Here is a 23,003-nt window from a genome sequence, read left to right on the forward strand (position 1 = left end):
GGAGTAATTTTTAATACAACAACATTTGTAACATGCCTAACATCCATCAGTTTTTATTTTTGTGTTGTCTTGGTAATAAGAGTGTTATGAACGCTGGCTCATGAGAGCACACAATGGCACACAGAATGGTAGCGATTGTGCCAGAGTTGAGCTGAGAAACACGTGAATTCATTTTGAGTAATTTCTTTTGTCCTCATCTTATTGAGGTTATTATCTTTGGCAGAGTCCACATCATTGATGTTCACCCATATTGCCAAGTTTTGGATTATAAAACCACATTTCAATCTTAAGGTTTTCTTGATTGGAAGTGATTTTTAAGAGCTTGGCCCATGTTTGCTTCTGCCTGCAGAGAAACTGGTGAGAGACTCTTAGCTTGATCACAGGATGTCTTTCCTCAGCAGTAGAATGCTCTCCTGTGAGCAGTCTCATGGAGCAGGCACATGTCATGCAGAGCTGTCGATCTGGCTAAATTTTTGCCTAAGTGTGTTAAATCATGAGAAAGTCAGCTTTCCTTTTCTATTTAAAAAAATAAAAAGGTAAAATTTCTATCCAAAGTTTAATAAAGCATTGTAAAACTTGTGCTACAAGAATATGGCAAATTTCCATTTAGTAAGTAAAGAACTGCTCTCATCCTGCTCTTATTTTTTGATAAAAGCTCTCATTTGTTGATAGGAAAAGAATCCAGCCTCTGGCCCTGATGATGTTGCTGCTTTGCAGTGCATTAAGGCAAGCCTCTTTTCAGACCAGTGGCAGGACATCCTGCACACGGGCTGCTAATACAGAAATCAACCAGTCACATTAACATCGGAGCTTCCTTTGCAAAGCAGTACAAACAAATGGACAGCCAAAAGTCAGAGATACTTGATCTGTGCCCAGAGAACTGGAACTTTTTTTTCCAGAAATGGAAGTACCATTTTAGAGGTGATAGCAGTTTTGGAAAATTTCAAAAGGGGCTCATGAAATAGGAATACCAGCTGTCTTAGTTACTTTTCCCATTGCTGAGACAAAATACACAACACCCAAAGTTAAAAGAGGAAAGGCTTACTTCAGCTCACAGTTTGTAGAGGTTCCAGTCCATAGTTAGCTGGCTGTAAGGCAGGATGGCATAGCAGAGGGGCATTACAAAGGAGAAACAAATAGTCCATGGCAAAGCAGGGCGGGCATTAGGCAGCAAAGCAGTGAAGTAGCAACAGCAGGTAGCTAGCTATCTGCCTTCTTTCTATCCCTTTATAGTCCATTCAGGCTGTCTACCTTTTGGCCAGTGCCACCCACACCCAGGGTGGGGCACCCTTAATCCCAGCAACACACCCTTATTCCTAGCATCGAACTCTAGATCCAGCGAACTCTGAAAACCCCCACCTATGAGTGCATGAGGTTTTGGGGGACATCTAGATAAGACTAATAACACCCGTAATGGAAGAAAGGCAGAGTTGTTTGTGTTAGGAGCATCAGAGATTCGCTGGTTACATAATTATCAGTTCCTCTTAGACTTGCTTCAAAATATTAAACTGTCAGGAGAAATATTAGCATTTCTGGGGTGGGTGACATTATTTGCAATGGGAGCTTTTCAACTGCTTCAGCTTTTCTTTGCTATAGGGGATGCAGCTTCTCCAAGCATTTTCCACTTCTGTGTAGTTTCTATACTTTTCAACTTGATACAGAACTTACGGGTTGTTTCAAAACATTTCATAAGCTTAGTTGATAAAAAGGAAAACAAAAGGATTCATATTCCATAGGCTGCCCTTTGCTCATGTTATCTGTAGTTAAACTTAATACCAAACAGAAGCAGAGCCTCTGGTAGTACTGTCAGAATGGTCTTCCTCACCAATGGAGAAGTCTTTTGGATGTTGTTAACACAATAATGGTGACAAATGAGTGTTAACTGATCATATAAAATATGCTACAAACTTGATATGACATTATGCAGATTTTTTTACCCTGTAGATCCAGGTTTAAGAAGAAAGTAAAGAGAAAAATAAATCACTTTTCATTTCACTTTCACAGATAACATGAAACCAATGAAGCATAATGGTCCATGAGCCAAGGTTAAGAACCTTTGATCTTCATTTTTTATTCCAAATATTAACAAAATGATCCAGACTGATTATTAAATAATACTTCCTTTTCACTGACTTATGATACCACTTTATTATGTTGTAAGCTCTCATTGGTACTGTGATTTTAGTCCATGCATTCCTCTGTTCCCATCTTGGTCCCTTCCTATTGTAATCACTGTTACATGTTTAAATCCCTATAGAAATTTATCTGCCATTCCCTCATTGTATTTCCTTTACAAAATTTTCTTGACAAGTCCCACTTTTTAATTTTTCCTTGATGAACTCTAGAATTATTTTGTTGAATTACAAGAAAAGCTTCTTATAAACTGGATTGAATGAGATTAGACCTGTAAATTTTTTTTTTTTGGTAAATATTAACTGTCCATATTCACATAGAGACACAGTGTAATCTTTGAGCTGAATATACAGAGAAAGGAGGAAAAAAGCTAGAATTCTGTGCACTACTATACGGGGCCTGGCACCCTCCAGCTTCCCACAGAGCGAAGGGAGCAGAAGGGTTTTTTCCCACAGAGCACGGTGGTGTTGATTCCATACAGTTTGTGTGGAGACAGGAGGGGATCAAAATGAATTTAGGACAGAAGGTTGTAGAGATTCTTTTCCCACTGTATTCTGCTCAAGGTATCTCCCCACAAAGGAAGTTGAAAACCATGGTGTTTGAGAAAAGACTTCAAGAACAGGGCAACTGAGCACAGGAGGGGGCAAAAAGACTGCAACTTGCTCCCAGGGACTGGAGAAAATTTTTAAAAAGAAAGAAAGAAAAAAAAGAAGGTTGGAATCTATCAGTGTTCAATTAGTCATCTTCTCCTTCATCCTCCTCTCCTTCCCTTCCTCCCCTTCATCATCATCTTAATCTTCATCACCTTCACCCTCATCTCCTTCATCAGTGTCTTCCAATCCTTCTTCTTTATCATCATCATCTTCTTCTACTCCTTCCCCTTCCTTGTCATCCATATTAGGAACCAAGTAGTACTGCAATGGATTTGGCCAAATATCATCTTTGATGATCTCTCCTAACTCATCTGGACCTGCATCAGAATGGTTGGTAAACCAGGTAAAGAAGCTCTCGGGTTCTTCACACTGCCCCTTCCTACTGGCTTTATTCTGTGTTTGACTTGAATGTTTCATCAAATCTTTTCCAGATTTCCATTTGATTTCAATGGATTTTGAAGATGGATCACCACTCTCATTCAGATGAAATTCTTTGGAGAGAACTTTATTTTCTCTCTCTCTCTTTTTTTTCTTTTTTGGTACCAGGGATCAAACTCAGGACCTTATACTTTTGAGGCAGGTGGCGGAACCACTGAGCTAAATCCCCGGCCCGAGAACTTTATTTTCAAAGTAAGGATTTTCATCAAAATAAAAATCTATTCTGTAACCTGATTTTATATCTTCAAATTCTGTCACTTCGACTCTGGTCAAATAATGCAGTGCCTCTTCGTCTTCCTCCTCAAACAGTGCAGACACTTGTGGATGGTTAACAAATGTTGTTACCCCAAAATTTGGGATTTTGGCGATCAATTCTGACCTCTTCTGAAAAAATGGCAGTTTGTTATGTTTTTGTTCTGCTTTCAATATCTCCTTGCTGGCTTGTTCATTAAGTCTGTTTCATTTTGTACTTCATCAGTATGTTCAATTGCTTCTTGTTCTTTTTCTCCCTTGGGCAGGCCCGGCGAGGCAGACGCCGCCTCAGACTTGGGGGCTGGAGACTGTTGGGGCTTCTTGGTCGGAGGGCAGAGTGGAGACTGGTGCTTGGGGGCCATGACACAAGGGAAGTCCTAGCTCCAGCCCAGGGTCATCTCGGGCCACAGGAAGGAGCTCCGGAACAGACTAGACCTGTAAATTAATTTGAGAAGAATAGATATATTCATTCTTACCACCTGAACACTTAATGTTGTCACCCAACTTACTGATGCGCTCTTCATTTTAAAAAATATTATTTTTACTTCGTATTTCATTTTGAATATTCCCTTGATAAGCTGTCAAGTTTATCAACTTTTTTCCTCAGTATCCAATCATCCATCATTCTCTCTAGTATATTTTACATCTCACACATCATAGCTTCCACTTCTAAAAGTTCAGTTTGGGTCTTTTTGTATCTTCTGTGTCTCTACATAATTTCCTAAGTTCATAGAGTACAGTTATGATAACTGTAACAGCTGTCAAATGTTCCTGCCCACTCTGACATGTATGTTGTGGTTGGTTGTGATGGACTGATTGTTCTCCTGATGGTAGCTCATGTCTTCATGCCTTGTAGTCTTTGACCGAAGGCATTATGTATTTACCTTGTTGGGTACTGGATCATTTTATATTCTTACAACTTTTCTTGCTTTGTTCTGGATTCACTTGTTACTACATTCATTTGAGTAATGCTTTTGTGATTTATTAGGCAGGTCCAGAGTGGCACCTATTCTAAGGCTAATTATTCCCCACTACTGGGTCAAAACCCTGTCTAGAAATCTACCCAGTGCCTATGAATTATGAGTGTTTTCAGTCTGACTGGTGGGCACAGTTACTGTTCCCCACTCGGTGGAAAAGTTGAGCATGATTCTTCACAGTACCACTCAGATGGGTCTTTCCTCAGGGTTGAAGTGCATCCTCTGCAGATCTCCAGGATTCTCGGTGTGCCCCCTCTCCTGTGGTGTCTGTGCTTTAGCTCCCGTTCCCTTGGTCTCTCTGGGCTCACAGCTCTGTCTCAGCTCCAGGAAGGAAGGCACTGGCCCCCCTCACTTGCTCTTTCCCTCCTCAGGGCGTGGGAACTCTCAAGGCAGTAGGCTGGAGCGAGCATAGGACTCATCTCCTTTGTTTCCCATCTTTCAAGGATCATCCTCCATTGCCTGATATCTGGAGCTTTGAAAGCTGTTGTTTCATGTATTCTGTCTGTTTTTCTTTGAGTTGAAAATCTGGTTTGCCTATTTCCCTCTCTTAGCTGGAACTGAAAGTGCCCAAAGAAAAATTTATTGTGCCTGTGATTTCTTCCTGCTCCTCCCCTCCTCCTCCTTCTTCCTCCCCCTTCTTCCTTCTTTCTTCTTTCTTCTGTTGAGACAGGGTATCACCGTGCAGTTCAGGCTGTCCTTGAACTCACTGTGTAACCCAGGCTTGCCTCGAATTTACAGAGATCCTCCTGCCACAGCCTCCTGAGTGCTGGGATTACAGGTATGCACCACTATTCCCGGCTTTGTGCCTGCGATTTCTTGACCAGTATTTCCTTGCTTATTTCTCACTTTCAAGTGTTTTTAAATTCAGTCTGAGATCGGTACAAGCACCCAATGATAAATATAAACGTATTGTATACCTAAAATGTACCAATAAAAGAATTTAAGCAAAAAAAAAAAATTCAGTCTGAGATTCAGCTTTCTGAAATATAATGCCATTCTCTCCTTATCCACATTTTTCTTTTAGTTTTCGATCCAAAATAATATATTCAATGCTAAGTACCTTTCCATTTCCAAAGTGTTCACAATTATCTCTTAGTTGAAGGAATTCATCCTTGAATACATTTCTCAGGATTCTTTGAATTCTTGCTTGTCTACTAAAACATTTCCTACAACCTTGATAATTGAAAAACAACTCAACTGATTTAAAAAGTTTTGTCTCATACTTTCTTTCCTTGAATTTCTTGAAAATGTTATCTCAGTCTTTACTTGTTATCTATATTGCTATTAAGCCAGCCTGATTTTATTTCTTTTGCAAGTCCACTGGTCTTTTTATCTGGAGGCCCAGGAGATTTTTATTATTACTCTTGTTATTATTTAAAGTCTTAAGACTTTTGCTAACTATGTCTCAAAGTTGACTGTGCTGGTACAGTTTTCCCAGTTTCAAAGTGGATTCTTTGAGTTTGTACATTCAGTTCTCTTTTATTTCAGCTTTTTTAAAACTACAGTTTTAAATACTATATTCCATTATTTTTATATAGGGGAAATAATATACTCCCAATCTGCTAGATGTCTGATATGCCAAGTTTGTGTTCCCAAAATCAAAGAGTGAATTCTGAGAAACAGTGGAGGTTAAGAGTTGGAAAATTTTATTGAGAGAGACAGCACCTGAGAGAGTCAGGAGGGGACCAGGAACATGGGTTGCCATGGATTCCACTTTACAGAGGAAATTTTATAGAGCAAAATCACGATGTGTGAAAAATCACGAGGTGTGTACAACAAGGGACAAAATTATGATCAACTAATAAGATTACAAGTATAGCCTCTTAGGTAATATTGATCCAATGGGGAAGCAGGTCATGTAGCAAGTGTACATGGAAAGAACAAGGCCCATTTTAGGAAGGCGTGGATCAGGAGGTGCTGGTCACCCACCTGGGTGACTGATGTCTATCTAGACTTTATTCGACCAATTATAGTATATTGCTCGGGGAGACACGTAGGCCTAGTTATTTCATCTTTATCTTGAGGCCTGGCCTTCAACGAATGCACCTTCAGCCACAGTTGTAATGTGTTCTTATCTTCTGCACTGACTCCTTTGAGGGCCTAGTCCTGTCTGACTGCCTATAATATTTCTACCTAACCTAGCTGTCTATAATCATTTCGGTTTTCATCCCTGGCAACTCCAACTGCAGGTACTATCAACATAAGTTTTGTTTCTGTCACTGTCTGATTTTTTTTTTTTTTTGCCTCTTTTCTTTATTTTGAATTATCTTCTTGCTTTTCATTTCTATTTTCTATAAACCTTTCTGTTCTCTATACATTCAGTTACATATATAACATCCCTTCATTTTCTGAGATTTTTGTCTTTTGTTTTGTTTTTTTTAGTTTCTTCCCTTAGCTCAGTATTGGAGTATTTTTAAATTTTAGATTCATGGTGTTTTTAAGTATTGGCAGTTGCTGATTTAATTATATTTAATTCATGTTGAAATATTATATAACAGTTTTCTCTCCTTTGTGACATTTTTTCCGTAGTAGGAAAGTAGTTTTCATTTGCCGAAAGCTTTGGATTCTCATTTGTTATTTTTTTTAAACCTCTACGGTAACTTTGTATAGATGCTGGGTTCTTTTTATTATTTTCATGTTTGTTTATTTTTGTTTATTCCTGTGAGGGTAGGATTTGAAGAGTTTATTTCTTTTCTTTTTCTTTTGGTGCTGGGGATGAAACATAGAGTTTATTTCTTAGTTCAAAAGAACCTTGTACTACTACAAGAAAGTGCAATTTATTTAATAAATTCTGCCCCTTTCTTTCTGCTCTGTCTTCTCATGATTTCTATGCTACTCTGCTGTTTTAGGAAAATCCTGCTCTTCGGCCACTTCCTACTCTCCTTTACCTCCTATCTTCCCAAGGAAGGCTGTTCTTCTCCCTCCCCCTAGCAGAATCTGTGCCTGCCCTAGACTGCCTGCCTCTCTGTCCTGGTCCTCCATGCTTTCCAAGCCACTTTCTTTCAACTCCCCCTAGTCACGAGGCATCAGCCCCATGCAGCATTTTGTCTCTTGCAGTGTGACTTTCTCTTTCTGGGGTTATCTTACAGGTGTGACCCCAGTCCCTTCCCCTCTTGTACTCTCTCCCCTCTTGCATACTCAGCTGTCCTGGGCTGGACACTAGCCTTGACTCTCAGGTCTCAGATGGTATTTCCTTGTCTGCTTCTGGGGCTCAGATGTGCCTCATCTCTTGTTTGTGTTGTAGGCTTGGACTTTCTTTACTTGCTTTATGAATATAGTTTTTAGAGGATTGTAGGAATAGATTTAAATTAGGATGGCCACCATTATTCTGGAAATATAGACACTCACATGTTCTTAGGTTCTTGCTCCATTTTATTTTTTTTAAACTGACCCTCTGTATCAGCATCACAGAGTTGCTTGTTTATTTTATTTTATTTTTTTGAGACAGGGTCTCGCTGTTTAGTTCAGGCTGGTCTTGAACTCACTGTGTAGCCTAGGCTGGCCTTGAACTCGTGGTAATCCTCCTGCCTCAGCCTTCCAAGTGCTGGGATTACAGATGTGCACCACTGCGCCCCACTCCTTGCTCTACTTTAGAAGTCACAGCACTAGGAACTGTAAACGAAGCGCGTGTATTTGTGACATAGAGTACTGGGTGGCTGACTGTGCTTTTCAAGTCAAAATGTTAAAGATATGATGTATTATTTTGGATTTTCTCCCAACCTTTTTGGAAAAGAGCTTCTATCCTGGGCTTAGAGCATGGTGTGCTCTGAGCGTGCTTTGGGACTTTCTGTTAGGTGTCTTCACATTCTTGGAAGCAAGCTGCCATGCTCTTTCCTCCCATGTTGGTCTGCAGTTTGCTACCTGGGTGTCTGAAGAGGGAATGGGTGGTTTGGGTGGGGGAGGCACAGTGGGCCAGCTCTGAGGATGGTTCAGGGAGATCATTGCCCATTTTTCTGTTTGGTGTAGCACCTGAGTTGTACAGTTAGAGGTAGACAAAATGAATCCATCTTTTTCTGCTTTCTTTAGGGTCAGGTTTTGATTCCTGTGGTAGAATCCAAGAATATGTTGTTAATCTCTTTAGTGTTGGCACTAGTGAAAATCCCCTGAGGACTTTGGCATCTGGTCTCCTCTTCAGTTTCCAACACCATTGCCAGTTTTCATTGTTTTGTAATTCTTCATGGGTATTAAATTGGAAATAGGAAAAAGGGAATATTAGCCCCTCTGGTTTGTCCTGATACTAACCCAGAAGACCTACCAATTATTTCTCAGTAATTAATAGGAAAAAATTATATAAACAGTGTGAATCAGTGATTTTGATACTACTTTTTTCTTGAGTAGTCTACCTTAGAAAGCCTTCATAAAAATGAATAATAATGAAAAATATTACCTACTTTATATTAAATGCATTCAACTTATTTATTTCCTCACCAAATTTCATCAAAATGTTGTAATTTCCATGCCTAAACTCTTTACTCATGGTGATATTTGCATATTAAAGGACTTTTCAAGGAGCATGGGATTTATGCAAATCCAACCTTACCCGCACCACCCCTACACACAATGGAGAAAATAAGTCCTGTAAGGAATTTCATTACTGTCCTGTGACCCTATCAGTCCTGCAATCTTGGGCAAGTTCCTTAACATTTTCAAGCATTAATTTCCTTGTGTATAGAATGAACAACAGTGGTTCTCATCTCGTACTCACTTGTTTGAGGATTTAGTGGAAGGATGTGCACTTAGCACTGGGCATGAAGTGTAATAAGAGCTCAGTGGTGGGAAGTGAAGATGATAACCAAGATGATGAAGACACTGACAAGGGTTAGGTGGAAATTACCTTGTGGGTGTCCCCTAAGTGTTTTCAACAGGAACTGCTTTCTCCCCCACCCCTCCTTCAAAAACTCTCCTCAGAAAATATGGCCCTGGCTATTTGTTTTTCTGAAAATTTGATACTGACTTCTAGGGTGTGTCTTTTAGCAGATGATCAGCAGCTAGTGGTAAAGGAAGGATGGAATGGAATAGCATTTCATTTATTTATGGGAAGAATTTTACTGCCCCACCCTTCAACAAGTTGGAAAATGAGAGTCAAAAACTGGAAACTGTTTATAAATGGACACTGCTGTGATCTCAGTGTCTGAAACTGTAGACTTTTAGAAAATATTTATGGCATATTGAAAACTAGTCACTGATCACTGTCTTCTTGTCCTGTTTTCTAAAAATAAAACTAATCTAGAAAATGTGAAATTTGGGGTAAATTTAAATTGAATGCTGAAATGTCATCACCAGCAACAGAATGTTACTTTATACATCTTTGAGAGAAGAGAATGGAGAAAACTTACTGACATTTATTAATAGAGGCATTTGGCAGTTAATTTGCTTATGGAGATTTAAGAATCGGTTAGTGTAAAACATTCAGGGAGACACTGTGTACATCTTGCTGTTGGGATAGTTGCTGGGAGTCAGTTGGCCTGAGTTCCAAACCCAGGACTGTCACCTGCTCATCCAGGGATTTTGTAAGTCATTTGATCACACTGTCCAAGTTGTGTCTGTCTCAGTGTTGAGGATTAAATGAGATAGCACATGTAAGGCATTCAAAATAGAGCATGAAAAGTCCTCTTTCAATGCTAGCTGCTATTGTTCAAGGCAGCCCGGCCCAAGTAGACAAAACCCAAAACTAGGTCTAATTTGGTCGCCAAGGGCTGGGTGAACATGCTCCTTTCACGAGTTAGAGATGTCACAAAATGGCCCGAAGTAAACACAGCAGTGCTGCTCTTTCTCGTGACATAGTTGTGTCTGCTTATTACCATGATCATTAGAATATGCCGGCAGGGCCAAACACTTGAGTCAGTCCTCGACTGTCCCATGGGAGACTGCCTTAAAGAAGGAGAGTAGAGAACTTGGCTTTGTTTCTATCAGTCTGGAACCCAGATTTGGTGTCACAAAAACACCCATTGCCTTGGTTCACCCAAAACCAGGGCATTTCATAAACTTGTGTAACTGTTGAAGAATATTTTTCATCAGCATCAGCAGTTATTATTCAGAGTTAAATTTCACAAATGGAACCAATAGCCTGTTGAAGATAGTGTTGCTTATATAGCTAAACTGTGCCATCGGGCTACACCAAAAGAAGAAAAATTCATAAATAACTGATCACACTATTTCTTCTTTTAATATACAGTTCATAATGAGTAGACTGTGTGACTTAGCTATGTTGAAACTAATGTTTTTCTAAAACGAGGTTTACACGAAATTAAAGTTAAAGCTACCCCACTGTGTTTTATAAAGGGAACACTTGCCAGCTAGAAAAATGGATAGGACAGCGAGTGTTCCATTATTATGTTCATATTATTCTTGCATCTGTGTTTTAGGGTAGAGTCTGTGTCTATGGTCATGTTGTTTCTATGTCTGCAGAGCCAGGATATGTATTTTGCAGTAAAAGGGGCTTTGTTGCTTCATTTAATTATCTTAACAACCCTATCACAAAATACTTTTATCCACATTCTGCTGGTAAGGAAAATAAGGTTCCTATTTATTTAGCCAGTAGTGTGTCCCTGAAAGGCTTTGTTCTTAGACAGCGCTGTACTGAGTATGAGAGAGTGAAGCCTTAAGGACTGATTGGAAGAAAGTCCACTTTCTGGTGCCTTGGTTGTATAGAAATGAAACTTAGGAACAGTTGATATATGAAACAATCATGGAAAACTACAATATTGGCAGCATTACCTAAAAATGAACACATATAGAGATACAGACAGAAGACAACAGCCAGAAATCTTATAATAATAACAACCCTCTAATCATTTTATGGGCTTATGTATTTATTTTATAGGACACTATTTATTCTATAGGGTGGTGGTGATTACACAGAAATGCTGTTATGAACAAACATACAACACACACTTTTTTCAATCCACTTTGGTATACACACACTTGAGGAAGAAATTCTATTATATGCCTTAAATTTGTGTTTGGGGTACTTATATCCCTATACACCAGCAAATTAAAGGACTGATAGTAGGAAGTTATCAATAGTTTTGTTGTTGTTTGGAGTGCTGGAAATCAAACCCAGAACCTCACACATACTAGTAGACAAATGTTCTTCTGCTGAGCTACACCTCAGCCACAGTAGATTTCTGTGTGCATGTATGCACTACTGGGGATTAAACCCAGGCTCACTCTACCCCCTGAGCTACATTGCCAGTCCTGTTTATGTTTTATTTAGAGACAGGGTCTTTCTAAGTTGCCTAGGCTGGACTCAACCTCCCAGTAGCTGGGGTTACAAACCTCGCCACCAGGCCTGACTTCTAATAGATTTATTTAGATGCTTTCTGAGGAAGCAGGACTTCCTTTCAAGGGGAGACCATTCATTGTGTAAGGGCCCTAAAGGCCAGACAACCATCTATTGCTATATAGAAAAAAAATCAGGGATTTAGAGCATGAAATCAAGTGTGGCAACTTCATATAGCTAGGCTAGAAAGCAATGATTCTCAACCTTAGCTGTATTATTAAAATTAGCTAACTTTTTTTTTTTTTTTACAAGAATGCCAAGATAGTTCCATTGAGAAAAAAGTCTTTTCATCAAATGGTGCTGGGACAACTGGGTATCACCTGCAAAAGAATGAAATGAGATCCCTCCCACAGAACATACACAAAAATTGACTTAAAATGTACCATAGACTTCTACAATTAGAAAGCCTTTAGAAGGAAACTTAGGAGTTAAGTTTTGTACCATTGGGTTTGTCTGTGGTTTCTTAGATAAAATACAGAAAGCAATAAAAGAAAAATAGATAAGTTTAGCTACCTCAAAGTTTAAAACTTTTGTTCTTCAAAAAATACCACTAAGAAAACAAAAAGACAACCCATAGAATGAAGAAAATATTAGCAAATCAGGGATGTTATAAGGGATTTGGATGTGTAAATAATTCTTACAGTTCAGTTATAAATAGATGCATAGCCAAATTGACAAAGAGCAAAGGACCTGATAGACATTCCTCCAAAGAAAATATACGAGTCATTAGTACATATATGAAAAGATGTCAGCATTATTAGTCATTAGGAGAATGCAACTCTAAACCACAATGAGGCACCACTTCACACCATCTGGGACAGCTATAATAAAAAAGAAGAGCTATTACTAAGTATTGGAATGGGAGTAGAGAAATCAGAATGCTCATGCATTGCTGGTAAGAGTGGGAAATGGCATGGAAGCCTTGGAAAGCAGTTTGACAAGTCCTCAAAAAGTTAAATGTGGACTTACTATATGAGCTAGCAATTCCACTCCTAGGTACACTCAAGAGAAATGAAAATAAATGTCCCCATGGAAACTTGTACTTGAGTGTTCATAACAGTATTATTCATAATAGGTCAAAGTGGGAACAACCCAGATGTCTACCAACTGCTGAATGGATAGAGTAAATGTGGTATATCCCTGCCATAGAACACTATTTAGCCATGTAAGGGAATGGAGTTTTTAATATACAGTACAGCATGGATGAACTTCGAAAATATGCTATAAAGTGAAAGAAGCCATCAAAAAGACCACACATCATATGATTCCATTTGTATGAAATGTTCAGAAAAGGCAAATCTGTAGAGACAGCTAGGAATTGCCTAGGTGGGGTAGAAGATAAAGAAGATGCCAATTCTTTCAGGGAGTTAATAATGTTCTGAAAATTAGATTGTGTTAATGGTTGTGCAGCCCTGTGAACATACTGAAAACATTTAATAATGGGTGACTATAAATGGGTGACTATGGTTTGTACATTATATTTGGATAAAATTAATTTTTAAAAATCAGCTTGAGTACTTTTACAAACCTTTATGACCTGGCTGAAACTCAGAGCGATGAAATTGACCTCTGGGGGGAACCACAAGTGTCAGTGTGTATTCTGGCTCCCTGGTGTGGTGGGGCCAAGGCTGAGAAGCCTTGCTCTGGATTCAGACCTTCTCTAAGTGGGTTCTAACCTAAGACACTCTGAAAAGCTTTGGCCCTGTGTAGAAGGACTGTGTACTTGAAGTGTGGTGCATGGGCCAGTAGCGTTGGTGTCACCTGGGGACCAGGCAGAAATGCAGATTTTTGGGTCCCTCCCAGCCCGAGATTCTGACAAATCAGAGCCCACAGTTTAAGGAGATTTCCATGCAACTCCCAGGCACCTTAGAGCTTGAGAAGCCCAGCCTGAGGACGGCCCTCCACGCTCTGCTGTTCACTGGGATCAGCTGGGAACTCAGAAGCCGTGGCTGGTTTCCACACAGTCATCTCACTGGGACATTGGGCAGCCTGTGCACCTGGGTTTTGGAAGCGACGCAGGTGATTCTTATGTACAACAGAGTTTGAGAATAAGTAAAACGCTGGAGCTATTTAATGTTAAGATGGCTAATAAATAACATTTCTTATTTTGTTCTTACTGTAAGAATAGAGGAGAAACATACATGAGAAAGTGATTATTGATGATAAAAATTTCCAGACCCATGGTCCTGAGAGACAGAGTTTACCTTCTTGGTTTCACTGCCGACAGGCATGCTCCCATCTCCACTGAAATGAAACGGATGGTCCTGAGCCTGCTGGCATTGTGTGTTTAGGTGTATTGGTGCTTCCATGCCACATAGGTCCTCCCTCCTTTTCCCTATCCTCTCTTTTGCCCCTATAATTCACTTGTAAATATGAATAGTCAATTAGAGTTATCCACAACCTTGGAGTCCAAGAAAGTCATCTCATCTTACTAAGTTTCCTTGTTTTAAAATACCTGTAATTCTTCTGAACAATGAAAAACTAAAATGAATAAATAATATACATATAAACCCTCTCTAGAATTACTAGAAAAGGATATTTTATTTAAAACTGTGACTAATGCTTTGGGATATACCAGGGCATTCATCTAAAGATGAGTGGTTGTATTAATATATAGCTTGAGCTAAATGGATGCATATTGAAGCCATACTCTTAAGTGAAATAAATAGGACACACATGTGTAAATACCGAATAGTATCTCTAGTGTGAGAAACTGAAAGTGTAAATAAGGATGAAAGTGATTGAAACGAATAATTGATAATTTGAAATAGGAAAAGGTCCAAAGGTGGAGGGGTGGTGGGAGGGGAAGGGGAAAGGGAAGAAAGGAAAGGAAAAATTATGAGAAAGAAAAAAAAAAAGGAAACAAAGTCTATGTAAATAGGGAAGGGTGGTGGGGGTGAAGGGTGCACAGGTAATGGGGAAAAAAATAAGAACTAAGATACATCATGTTCAGGTACAAGCACCCAATGATAAATGTAAATGAATTGTATACCTAAAATGTACCGATAAAATTAAAAATATATATATAACTTGAAATTTATTTTCCTCTCAATTCTTGTCTTCTTTTTTTCATCTTATTTTTTTAACTACTTTTTATTAATACATATTTGTCATACATATTGGTCACATTCATCGTAGGGAATTTGTACCTGTACATGATATAATCTTAAGGGCTGGGGATTTAGCTCAGTGGTTCCAGCGCTTGCCTCGCAAGCACAAGGTCCTGAGTTCAATCCCCAGTACCAAAAAAACCCAAAACATAGTATATCTTAATTCTTTTTTTTTCCCATTCCCCTCTCCTCCCCTCATAGGTGTGTTTTATGATTGAGATAAAGACCTATTCCTATTTTCTGTAGGGTTTTTGTTTTGTTTTGTTTTCAGGCCACAGCAAGCCTTTATTAGGGGAACAGATCTGCTTGGCTGTCTCTGAACAAAGGAGAGACAAAAAGCAATATGGCCAGGACAGCAAGTGCCTTTTATAGGAGCGGGGGTGGGGCTTGTAGGAGCTAAGGTGGGGTTGAGTGAGGTAGTGGCTAGGGAATGGAGGAGCCGGTGACGTCACTAGGTGGTAGGAAGTGAGCGAGTATTAGGTTACTCTCTAGGTTGGAACAGGGACATGCTGGGATGAAGGGTTTGTTCTTTGGGGGGAGCAGCCATCTTGGCTCGACGTCACACAGGGGAGGGGGCAAAGCACGATAGGAAGAGGGCAGCTACTATACATAATAGCTGCTGAGGTAGTGAGAGACCTATCATTCCAGGCTTTTGTTTTATGGTAGTTGGGCGAAGATCTCTTTTTCTGGAGCTGCTTCCTGCTGACTCTGTAGGGTTTTTACCATGAATGAGTGTTGAATTTTGTCACATGTTTTTTCTGCATCTGTTGAGATGATCATGTGGTTTTTGTCTTTGGTTTGGTTGACATAGTGTATTACATTTATTGACTTGTGTATGTTAAACCATCCCTACGTCCCTGGGATGAAATCTACTTAGTCATGGAGTGTAATTTTCTTGATGATTTGTTGCATTCTATTTGCCAGTATCTTACTAAGGATTTTTGCATCCATGTTCATTAAGGAGATTAGCCTATAGTTGTCTTTTTTGGTTAGATCCTTCTCTGGTTTTGGTATCAGGGTAATGCTTGCTTCCAGGAATGAATTTGGCAGGATTGCTTCCCTTTCAATTTCATTAAAGAGTTTGAGGAGTAGTCGCATTAGATCTTCTCTAAAGTTTTTGTAGAATTCAGCAGTGAATCTATCAGGACCTGGGCTTTTCTTTGTTGGTAGTTTTCTTTAATAGTTCTTCAGTTTCATTGACTGATATTGGTTTATTTAGAATTGTTTTTAATTTCTAATTTTCCATTTGTTATTTCTAGTCACAGAAAAGATAACACTTCCCAAGAAATTTACTTTAGCATATGTCATAGATAGATATAATTTTATATGAAGAGAAACTGTGGCAGAACTAGCAGGGACCTTTACAAGGAAATACAAGAAAGGCAATAAACGAATTCTTCCATACAGACTTCAGATCTGCATTATTTGATTTTTTTTCTCAAAATACAAAACCTTAATATTAGAAGCAAAGAGAAAAACAGCAAAGAAGAAAACACTAAGGGTAAGAAATTGTTCTGTGCTGATGCATTGCATATATAACGTTTATGTATGGGCTAAGTGATAACAAAAATACTTATTTATTATAATCAGTTCTCATACAGGGTTAGAAATAGCAATTTCCAATCAAGCAGGATCGGACTAACATTTTCTCAGTCTTCAATTACATGAGAAATAAAGCTGTATTAACAGTCACTTCTGACTAGCAGTATCATGATAAATGTTTGACAAGATAATTTTTCTCCTTGTTCACTTGTAAAAATTGGTGCCTTTTGGTAATGTTCTACAAGTTCTTTCATGGTGCTGAATTTATGGTGCCCAATGCAGTAGAGGGTCTCTTTTAGTTGGACTTTAAAATGCTTGTTTTTTCCCTTGTGCTTTTAATGATACTGAAAAATCATTTGGCAAAGATTCACTATCACGGATGAGAAAAATCTCCTTCATGTCCTCTTTCATTTAATGCCATTTCTGCTTGATGTCTGGTAACTTTGCCATAATACCAAGAATTGTCAGCAAACTTTCCAGTGAGTAAAGGCCTAATATAATCACACTGTGGAAGTGGTGGTTCAAAACCTGAAGTTAATGAATTATTCTGCATAACGTTAACAGTTTTTTGGCACCAGACCAACCATCCCATTGATCATCCTGCATTTCCACCACTCCGGGTCACTTTTTGACTTTTAAATAACATCCATTACATTGCCTTTCTCAAAATTAAGTTCTTCATCATTGGATGAACTGAATGGGTAAAGAGCCTGTACCACATGCAACACTTGCCCAGTATTTAGGTTACTGACAACTGCTGCTAATTTCTCTGATGGTGGACCCACATGGTCACCCAAAGGACTGTCACCTTCTTCAGTTACATAGTTTGAAGGGAACCATCCAATTTTTCCATTGTAGCTACCCCACCACCACCCATCACTGCATTTCTCCATGACAAATCACTTTTGTTCCTTTTATCAATGTAGTTAAATTTCACAGCCATGTAGTTAAATTTCACACAGACAGGCATGTTGAGGTCATGAAGTCGTTCCCCTGGGTCAACAAAACTGTCATCAGCAGAATCTGGAACACTAGGTTTTCTTTTCACTTTTCCAATGCCTAAGGTATCCTTTAGGTTTTTTACAATAGATGCTTTTTGAGCGCTGTTTTTCCTTGCCACATAGTTAGAAGGCACAAAACCTGTTTTATTCATGGAATTTCTAACTTATCACCAGGACTTAGAATCATCCAGAAGCCATAATCTCTCATTCTTCTTAATGTCCAGCTCTTGTTCTTGTTGGGCCACATAATCAAATTTGGCTACTATACCACTTCTGCCATCTTTCAACAGTTTCAGCACTTCCCTATGCTGAGCCTAGGCAGCTCCAGTCACCTGAGGAGGGCAACCACATGCCACCATCACCACGGATGGCTGGACAGCCGTGAGATGGCCGTTACCATGAGGCCTGTGCTCCACCACCACCTAGCCCTCGGGAGGGGGGTGGAGCCTTATTTAGGATTTTTATATCTTCTCGATTCAGCTTTGGTAATTCATATGTATCTAGGAATCTGTCAGTCTTCTGAGTTTTCCATCTTATTAGAGTACAGGTTCTCAAAGTAGGTATTGATGATCTTCCGGATTTCTGCTGAATCTGTTGTGATTTCACCCTTTTCATTCCTAATTGCATGGATTTGGGTCTTTTCTTTCCTTCTTTTTGATAAAATTGGCTAAGAGTTTGTCCATTTTATTTAATCTTTCAAAGAACCAACTCTTTGATCCATTGATTCTTTGTATTATTTTCTTAGTCTCAGTTGCCTTAATTTCTGCTCTGATGTTTATGATTTCCTCCCTTGTACATGATTTGGGCTTAACTTGCTCTTCTTTTTCTAGAATCTTAAGATTCAACATTAGGTTATTTATTTGAGCTCACTCTGTTTTTCTATTGTGGGAATTCACTGCTATAAATTTCTCTGGTAGGACTCCTTTCATTGTGTTCCGTAAGTTCCGGTATGTCGGACTGTCTTGCCTTCTTTTGAATTAAATGAATTTTGATTTGATTTGATGTAGTCTACAAAACTCCTTTTAAAAAAAATATTACCCTAACAACCTAACACATATATTTTATTTAGCTAAATTTAAATCAGTAATTTTGCCCTTTGCCCAAATAATCCAAAGACTTAATCATGTTTTCATTCTGATTTCCCCTCCTGGCTTCCTTGCTATTATTACCCAGAAGTTTAATTCTTCTAAGCCACCAGATTAGGCATCATCTCAATATTCTGTTTATATTTTCTTGCATTTACCATTTTCTTTGCCCAAAATGCCTGTGTGCACCCAAGGTTTCTGGGATCATATCCTACTTCCTGGCCTTTGGACTGGTTGACAGTCTTCAGGATAAATAGGGAGTTAGTTAAATGCCTCAGGAAGAAAACGAGAAGAGTTCTGTGAGATATGTCTTACCCTCAGCTCCACTCAGCCTGCAGTGCTGTTGATGAGCACTGGACTGAGGACTGGAGGTATCCTGAGTATTTCCATTGTACTCTTTCTAATTAGTGTATTTTGTGGAATAGAGAGGGCAATGAAATCTTAGAATACTGAAGTTAAGTATACTCAATTTGAAGGACCATCATTTATTCTGAGATTGTGTCCTTCCTAATTTTCTCTATTAAATTACTTTTATTTTAGAAAATGATGATGATAGTAGAACTTTTGGGGGGCTATTTGCCTTTAAATTAATTAAATTTTATGTTAACATTTGCTTATTTGGAAAATCACAACTCTTGTAAGTCATAACTCAGAGTATTAAAAAATTTTACTGGTCCTTGAAATCCCAAACCACTGCTGTAAACAGCTAGGTGTGAGTTTGGTGTGTGGATATTGGGCTACTTGAAAACATGTCTTCTTGGTTATATAAAGAGCCTTACTAGTTGTTCAGACTGAATATAAATCCTGTGGTGCAAATAATGCTTTGCTACCTTAGCTAAACAGCATTGGATTATTGAGAAGTTTGTAGTACTCTCCTGGTGATTTAATTGTGTTTAGCAGTTTCCATAAGACTGAATCTACACTAGCAAAGTTACCTGCATACTTTATGCACTCTCTATGAACATCTGGTGAAATTTGTGTGCCCAGTTTTTAAACAACACTGCTTTGAGAATCATACAACCCAATATTCTGCCAATAATTTGCTATATACTGTATCTTCCTTATTAGGACAAGATGGAACCAAGTGGTTTCCAGGTTTGTTTTTAGCACTAATGTAGGTTGTGACTGTAGCTGCATGTACACTTTTAAAAAAAGTGTTCAGGAAATTATTTCACAGATATTTGTGTTAAATCTGTGGTCCATTTGGATATGGAAGACATTAAAATTTCTGATGTAGCTCATCTTTAAGATACACACTGCATCTGTAATATGAGTGCTGCCATTTGGCAAATGCCTTTTCTTTGTTTCAAGATATGAAATCACCACAGTCCTCATTTCTCAGGTGGAAGAATGGCCATGTGTAATTATAACCACAGTATTATTGCAGAGGATCCTAGGACTCTTTCATGTATTTATTTTTATATCATCATATGCTTGACATTGATGTTTTTATCTAAAGTATTCAGACATGACTACTTGAAGATACACCAAACATAGATTTTGGAGACCTCTGAATTCATGATAAAATTGTTAACTGCCACCATCCAGTTTGTTATTTTCAACAAATACAAGAAAAGGAAGTATTAAAATAACTCTTGCCCATTTGAGAGAGGAAATTAACATTTCCTAAAAAATTCTTTTCTAGTGAAGGAAGCCCGTCTCCCAGAATGGAGCTACTGCATAACATCGACCCGAGCTTTGTGGACCTCTCACCATGTGAGTACCCAGGTCACTGCTACTTTGTGAAACTCCTGGCTCACAGTGTGGCTCACTGCTGTCACTCCAGTCTGGCTTTCTTATTGTCCATTTGAGTTGCAGAAAAGGTAAACAGTTCTTCAGGACATACACTCCACTAATCTTGTTGCGGCTTTGGTACAACCAAGGACAGTATGCTGTGAAAGGGACACAAGCTAACAAATCACGAAAGCTGAATTGTATGCTAGGTTTTGCCATTGACAAGCTGTATGACCAAGTCATTTCGTTGTCCATGCCTTCTCATCTTAGATGTCATATTGTTGCCTGTGTGTGTGTGTGTGTGTGTGTGTGTGTGTGTGTATGTGTGATACTGGGAGTTGAACCCAGGGCCTTCATGCTGAGCTACATTCTCACCTGGGCATTTCAGAACCTTCTCGCAGAAAGCTTAGCATCAAATAAGCCATGTTAGTGCCCAGGGTAACATGAGCCACTACATCATCTGGTTGCTGGCCAGGTACTACCCAGCTGCAGGGTCTTTCGGGTATGATTTTCTTGGCCATCTTGGAAGTCATTCAGCTTGACTCTGCTTGATGCCTACATTGACCTTCAAGGAGCTCTGTTAATTCCATCAGGGCAAGAGCACATTCAGTGCTCTCAGATGGAGACAGACCATAATGGTCCTGTATAAGTACCATGCTGGTGGCCCTAGTCCCCTAGAACAGGGTGTTTGGGCCAGGCCCTTTGCCCAGATCCCATGGCAAGATGCTCATCTTGAGACTGACCATCTTCGGAAGCCAGCGTTCCCACATTCCCTGTGTCATGTGGTACTCACTGCCCCTCCTTCCTAGGCATGCTGCTGCCCCTTAGTTCAGCTCTCTTTGCTTCTCTTTCCTCTCCAGTCTGCACTACAGGCCAGCACAGAGTCTGCCCCCAGCTCCTGGATCCTGCTCAGTAATTCTCAATCTGTCACTGGGCATTCAGGGCTGAGCAGTTGTGGCCAGCCCCTCCAGGCCTTCCGTGCCATCTTCTTGGCCAACTAGTCACTGTTTGCTTTACTTGCCATTTCCAAGCATCCAGATCATCATACTGTTATCTTTGTAAAGTTTTTATTAGTACTGTACATGTTTGCAATATATGATTACATTCAGAATAGGAAATTGGCACATGTACAAAACACATCCCAATTTTTTGACTTCCCTTTCCCTTCCTCCTCACTTCAGCCTCCCTCCGTCCCTTGATCCTCTTCCTGTTTGCAAAAGATCTGTCTCTTGAACATGCTTTCCCCATGCTTGAAATACCTTTTTCCTGCCTCCACAGTTTCTCTCAAAACCCAGCCCAGGGTCCCTATCTGAATGCTTTCCAGAAGCCCCGTGAGAAGCAGTTGTTCCCTCCTCTTTGCTTCCCTTTGTCTGTGTCTCTGAGAGACATCCAGCGCATTTTTTTGTGTGTTCGCATCTGCATATCTCACTAAGCTAAGAGCTACTACAAGTCAGGGTCTACAACTTATTTATCTTTTCATCCTCATCAGTTAATACAGACACTCAGCACTTGCTAGACATTCAGTAATGACAACTTGATGATGGAATGGATAATTGGAGAAGAGTTGGGATGCAATAAAGATCAAAGTGGACATTTAAACTTGGAAAGGAAATGGCCTTGAGATTTGGTGGGGGGCTTTCTGTTTCTGTTGGAGTAGACTTACAATGATGGGAGATGCAAGAGTAGGGCTTGAGTCCTGAGGACTCAAGAACAGCCTGGATTTGTTTGTCCTCTGTGGTAGCCACCAGCTACATGTGCCTCCTGAGCACTTGAAATGTGGCTCATTATGGATTGAGATGTTCTCTAGTTCTGAAATACACATCCACTCAGGTGTGGTGGTGCACTCCTGTAATCCCAGCAATTTGGGAGGCCAAGGAGGAGGATCACAAGTTCAAGCCCAACCTGGGCAATTTAGCAAGACCCTATTTCAAAATTAGAATTCTAAGAGGTGAGGGCTGGGGATATAGCTCAGTGGAAAGGCCCTGGGTCCAATCTCTAGTACCACAAAAACCTCCACCAATGTCTGACTTTTAAGACTTAGTTCTCATATGTGATATATATCATTAATATACTATGATATCAGAATGTACTTTATATATGCTTTATATACTTAATATATAATTTGCTGAAATGACAGTAATTTGGATATGTTAAATATATTATTAACACTTTATCTGTTTCCTTTTTATATAGCTAGTGAAACTTTACATATGTGACTTGGCATTGTATTTCTATTGCTTTAGAAAGAAAGGAATTGTGGAAGAGGATCACAGACCTCTTATTAGTTACTATGAGGCTATATTAGTATTCTTAAACTTTCCCTGTGTTTCCACACCTAAGAGATGTGACCGATTTCAGACATCTCAGAATCTCTAAGGACAGCTGCAAGAGCCTAATGGTTAGGTAGGAATGGTTGTTACAACTTCTGAGTAACTTAAAGCACGACAAAGCCAGTATAACCCAGGTCCACAGGATGTGGAGACTGTGCTGCCCACATTGCAGTGGCTGTTAGCTCTCTTTACCTGCTAAGTTACACCTGCAAATAGAAGCCTTGCATCCCCTCACTCACTCAGCTGCATTTTGGCTTAGCATTAGAAGTGGCAGTGTGGGAACCGTATCCCTGTGTGGCGACAGTGACCTTGCTTGCAGCAGGTTCTCAGTGTAACCTGCTATAATCATTGCCCTCTTCCCTAGAGTACTCCTGGCAATAATAGCACAGGTGAAAGGTTCTTGAAGGGTAAACATTAGTAAGGGTGTGGAACTCAGAACAGAGAACTCTCTTAGCCTTGCCCTCAG

General features: G+C 39.4%; 1 protein-coding gene and 2 pseudogenes across 15 annotated transcripts in view; 1 reads left to right on the forward strand and 2 right to left on the reverse strand.

Annotated features, from left to right (window-relative positions):
• Positions 1-23,003, forward strand: part of Arsb (arylsulfatase B) — a 301,469-nt gene that overhangs the window by 95,952 nt on the left and 182,514 nt on the right. For all 15 annotated transcript variants that reach the window (XR_015447385.1, XM_087201174.1, XM_087201179.1 and 12 more), the window contains one exon: positions 20,119-20,189. Coding sequence is in view for 14 of the 15 variants with exons in the window: in XM_087201174.1 (XP_087057300.1) it covers positions 20,119-20,189 (71 nt within the window). In the remaining variant the exon portion in view is untranslated. The remainder of the gene's footprint in view (positions 1-20,118; positions 20,190-23,003) is intronic.
• On the reverse strand, positions 2,586-3,930 carry LOC101719377 (protein SET-like; annotated as a pseudogene).
• On the reverse strand, positions 16,554-19,414 carry LOC106008193 (SH2/SH3 adapter protein NCK1 pseudogene; annotated as a pseudogene).

The sequence above is a fragment of the Heterocephalus glaber genome, unplaced genomic scaffold (assembly GCF_053883595.1).
Source record: "Heterocephalus glaber isolate CG9 unplaced genomic scaffold, H.glaber_assembly_v1.0 deba00001757, whole genome shotgun sequence".
Taxonomy (NCBI): Eukaryota; Metazoa; Chordata; class Mammalia; order Rodentia; family Bathyergidae; genus Heterocephalus; species Heterocephalus glaber.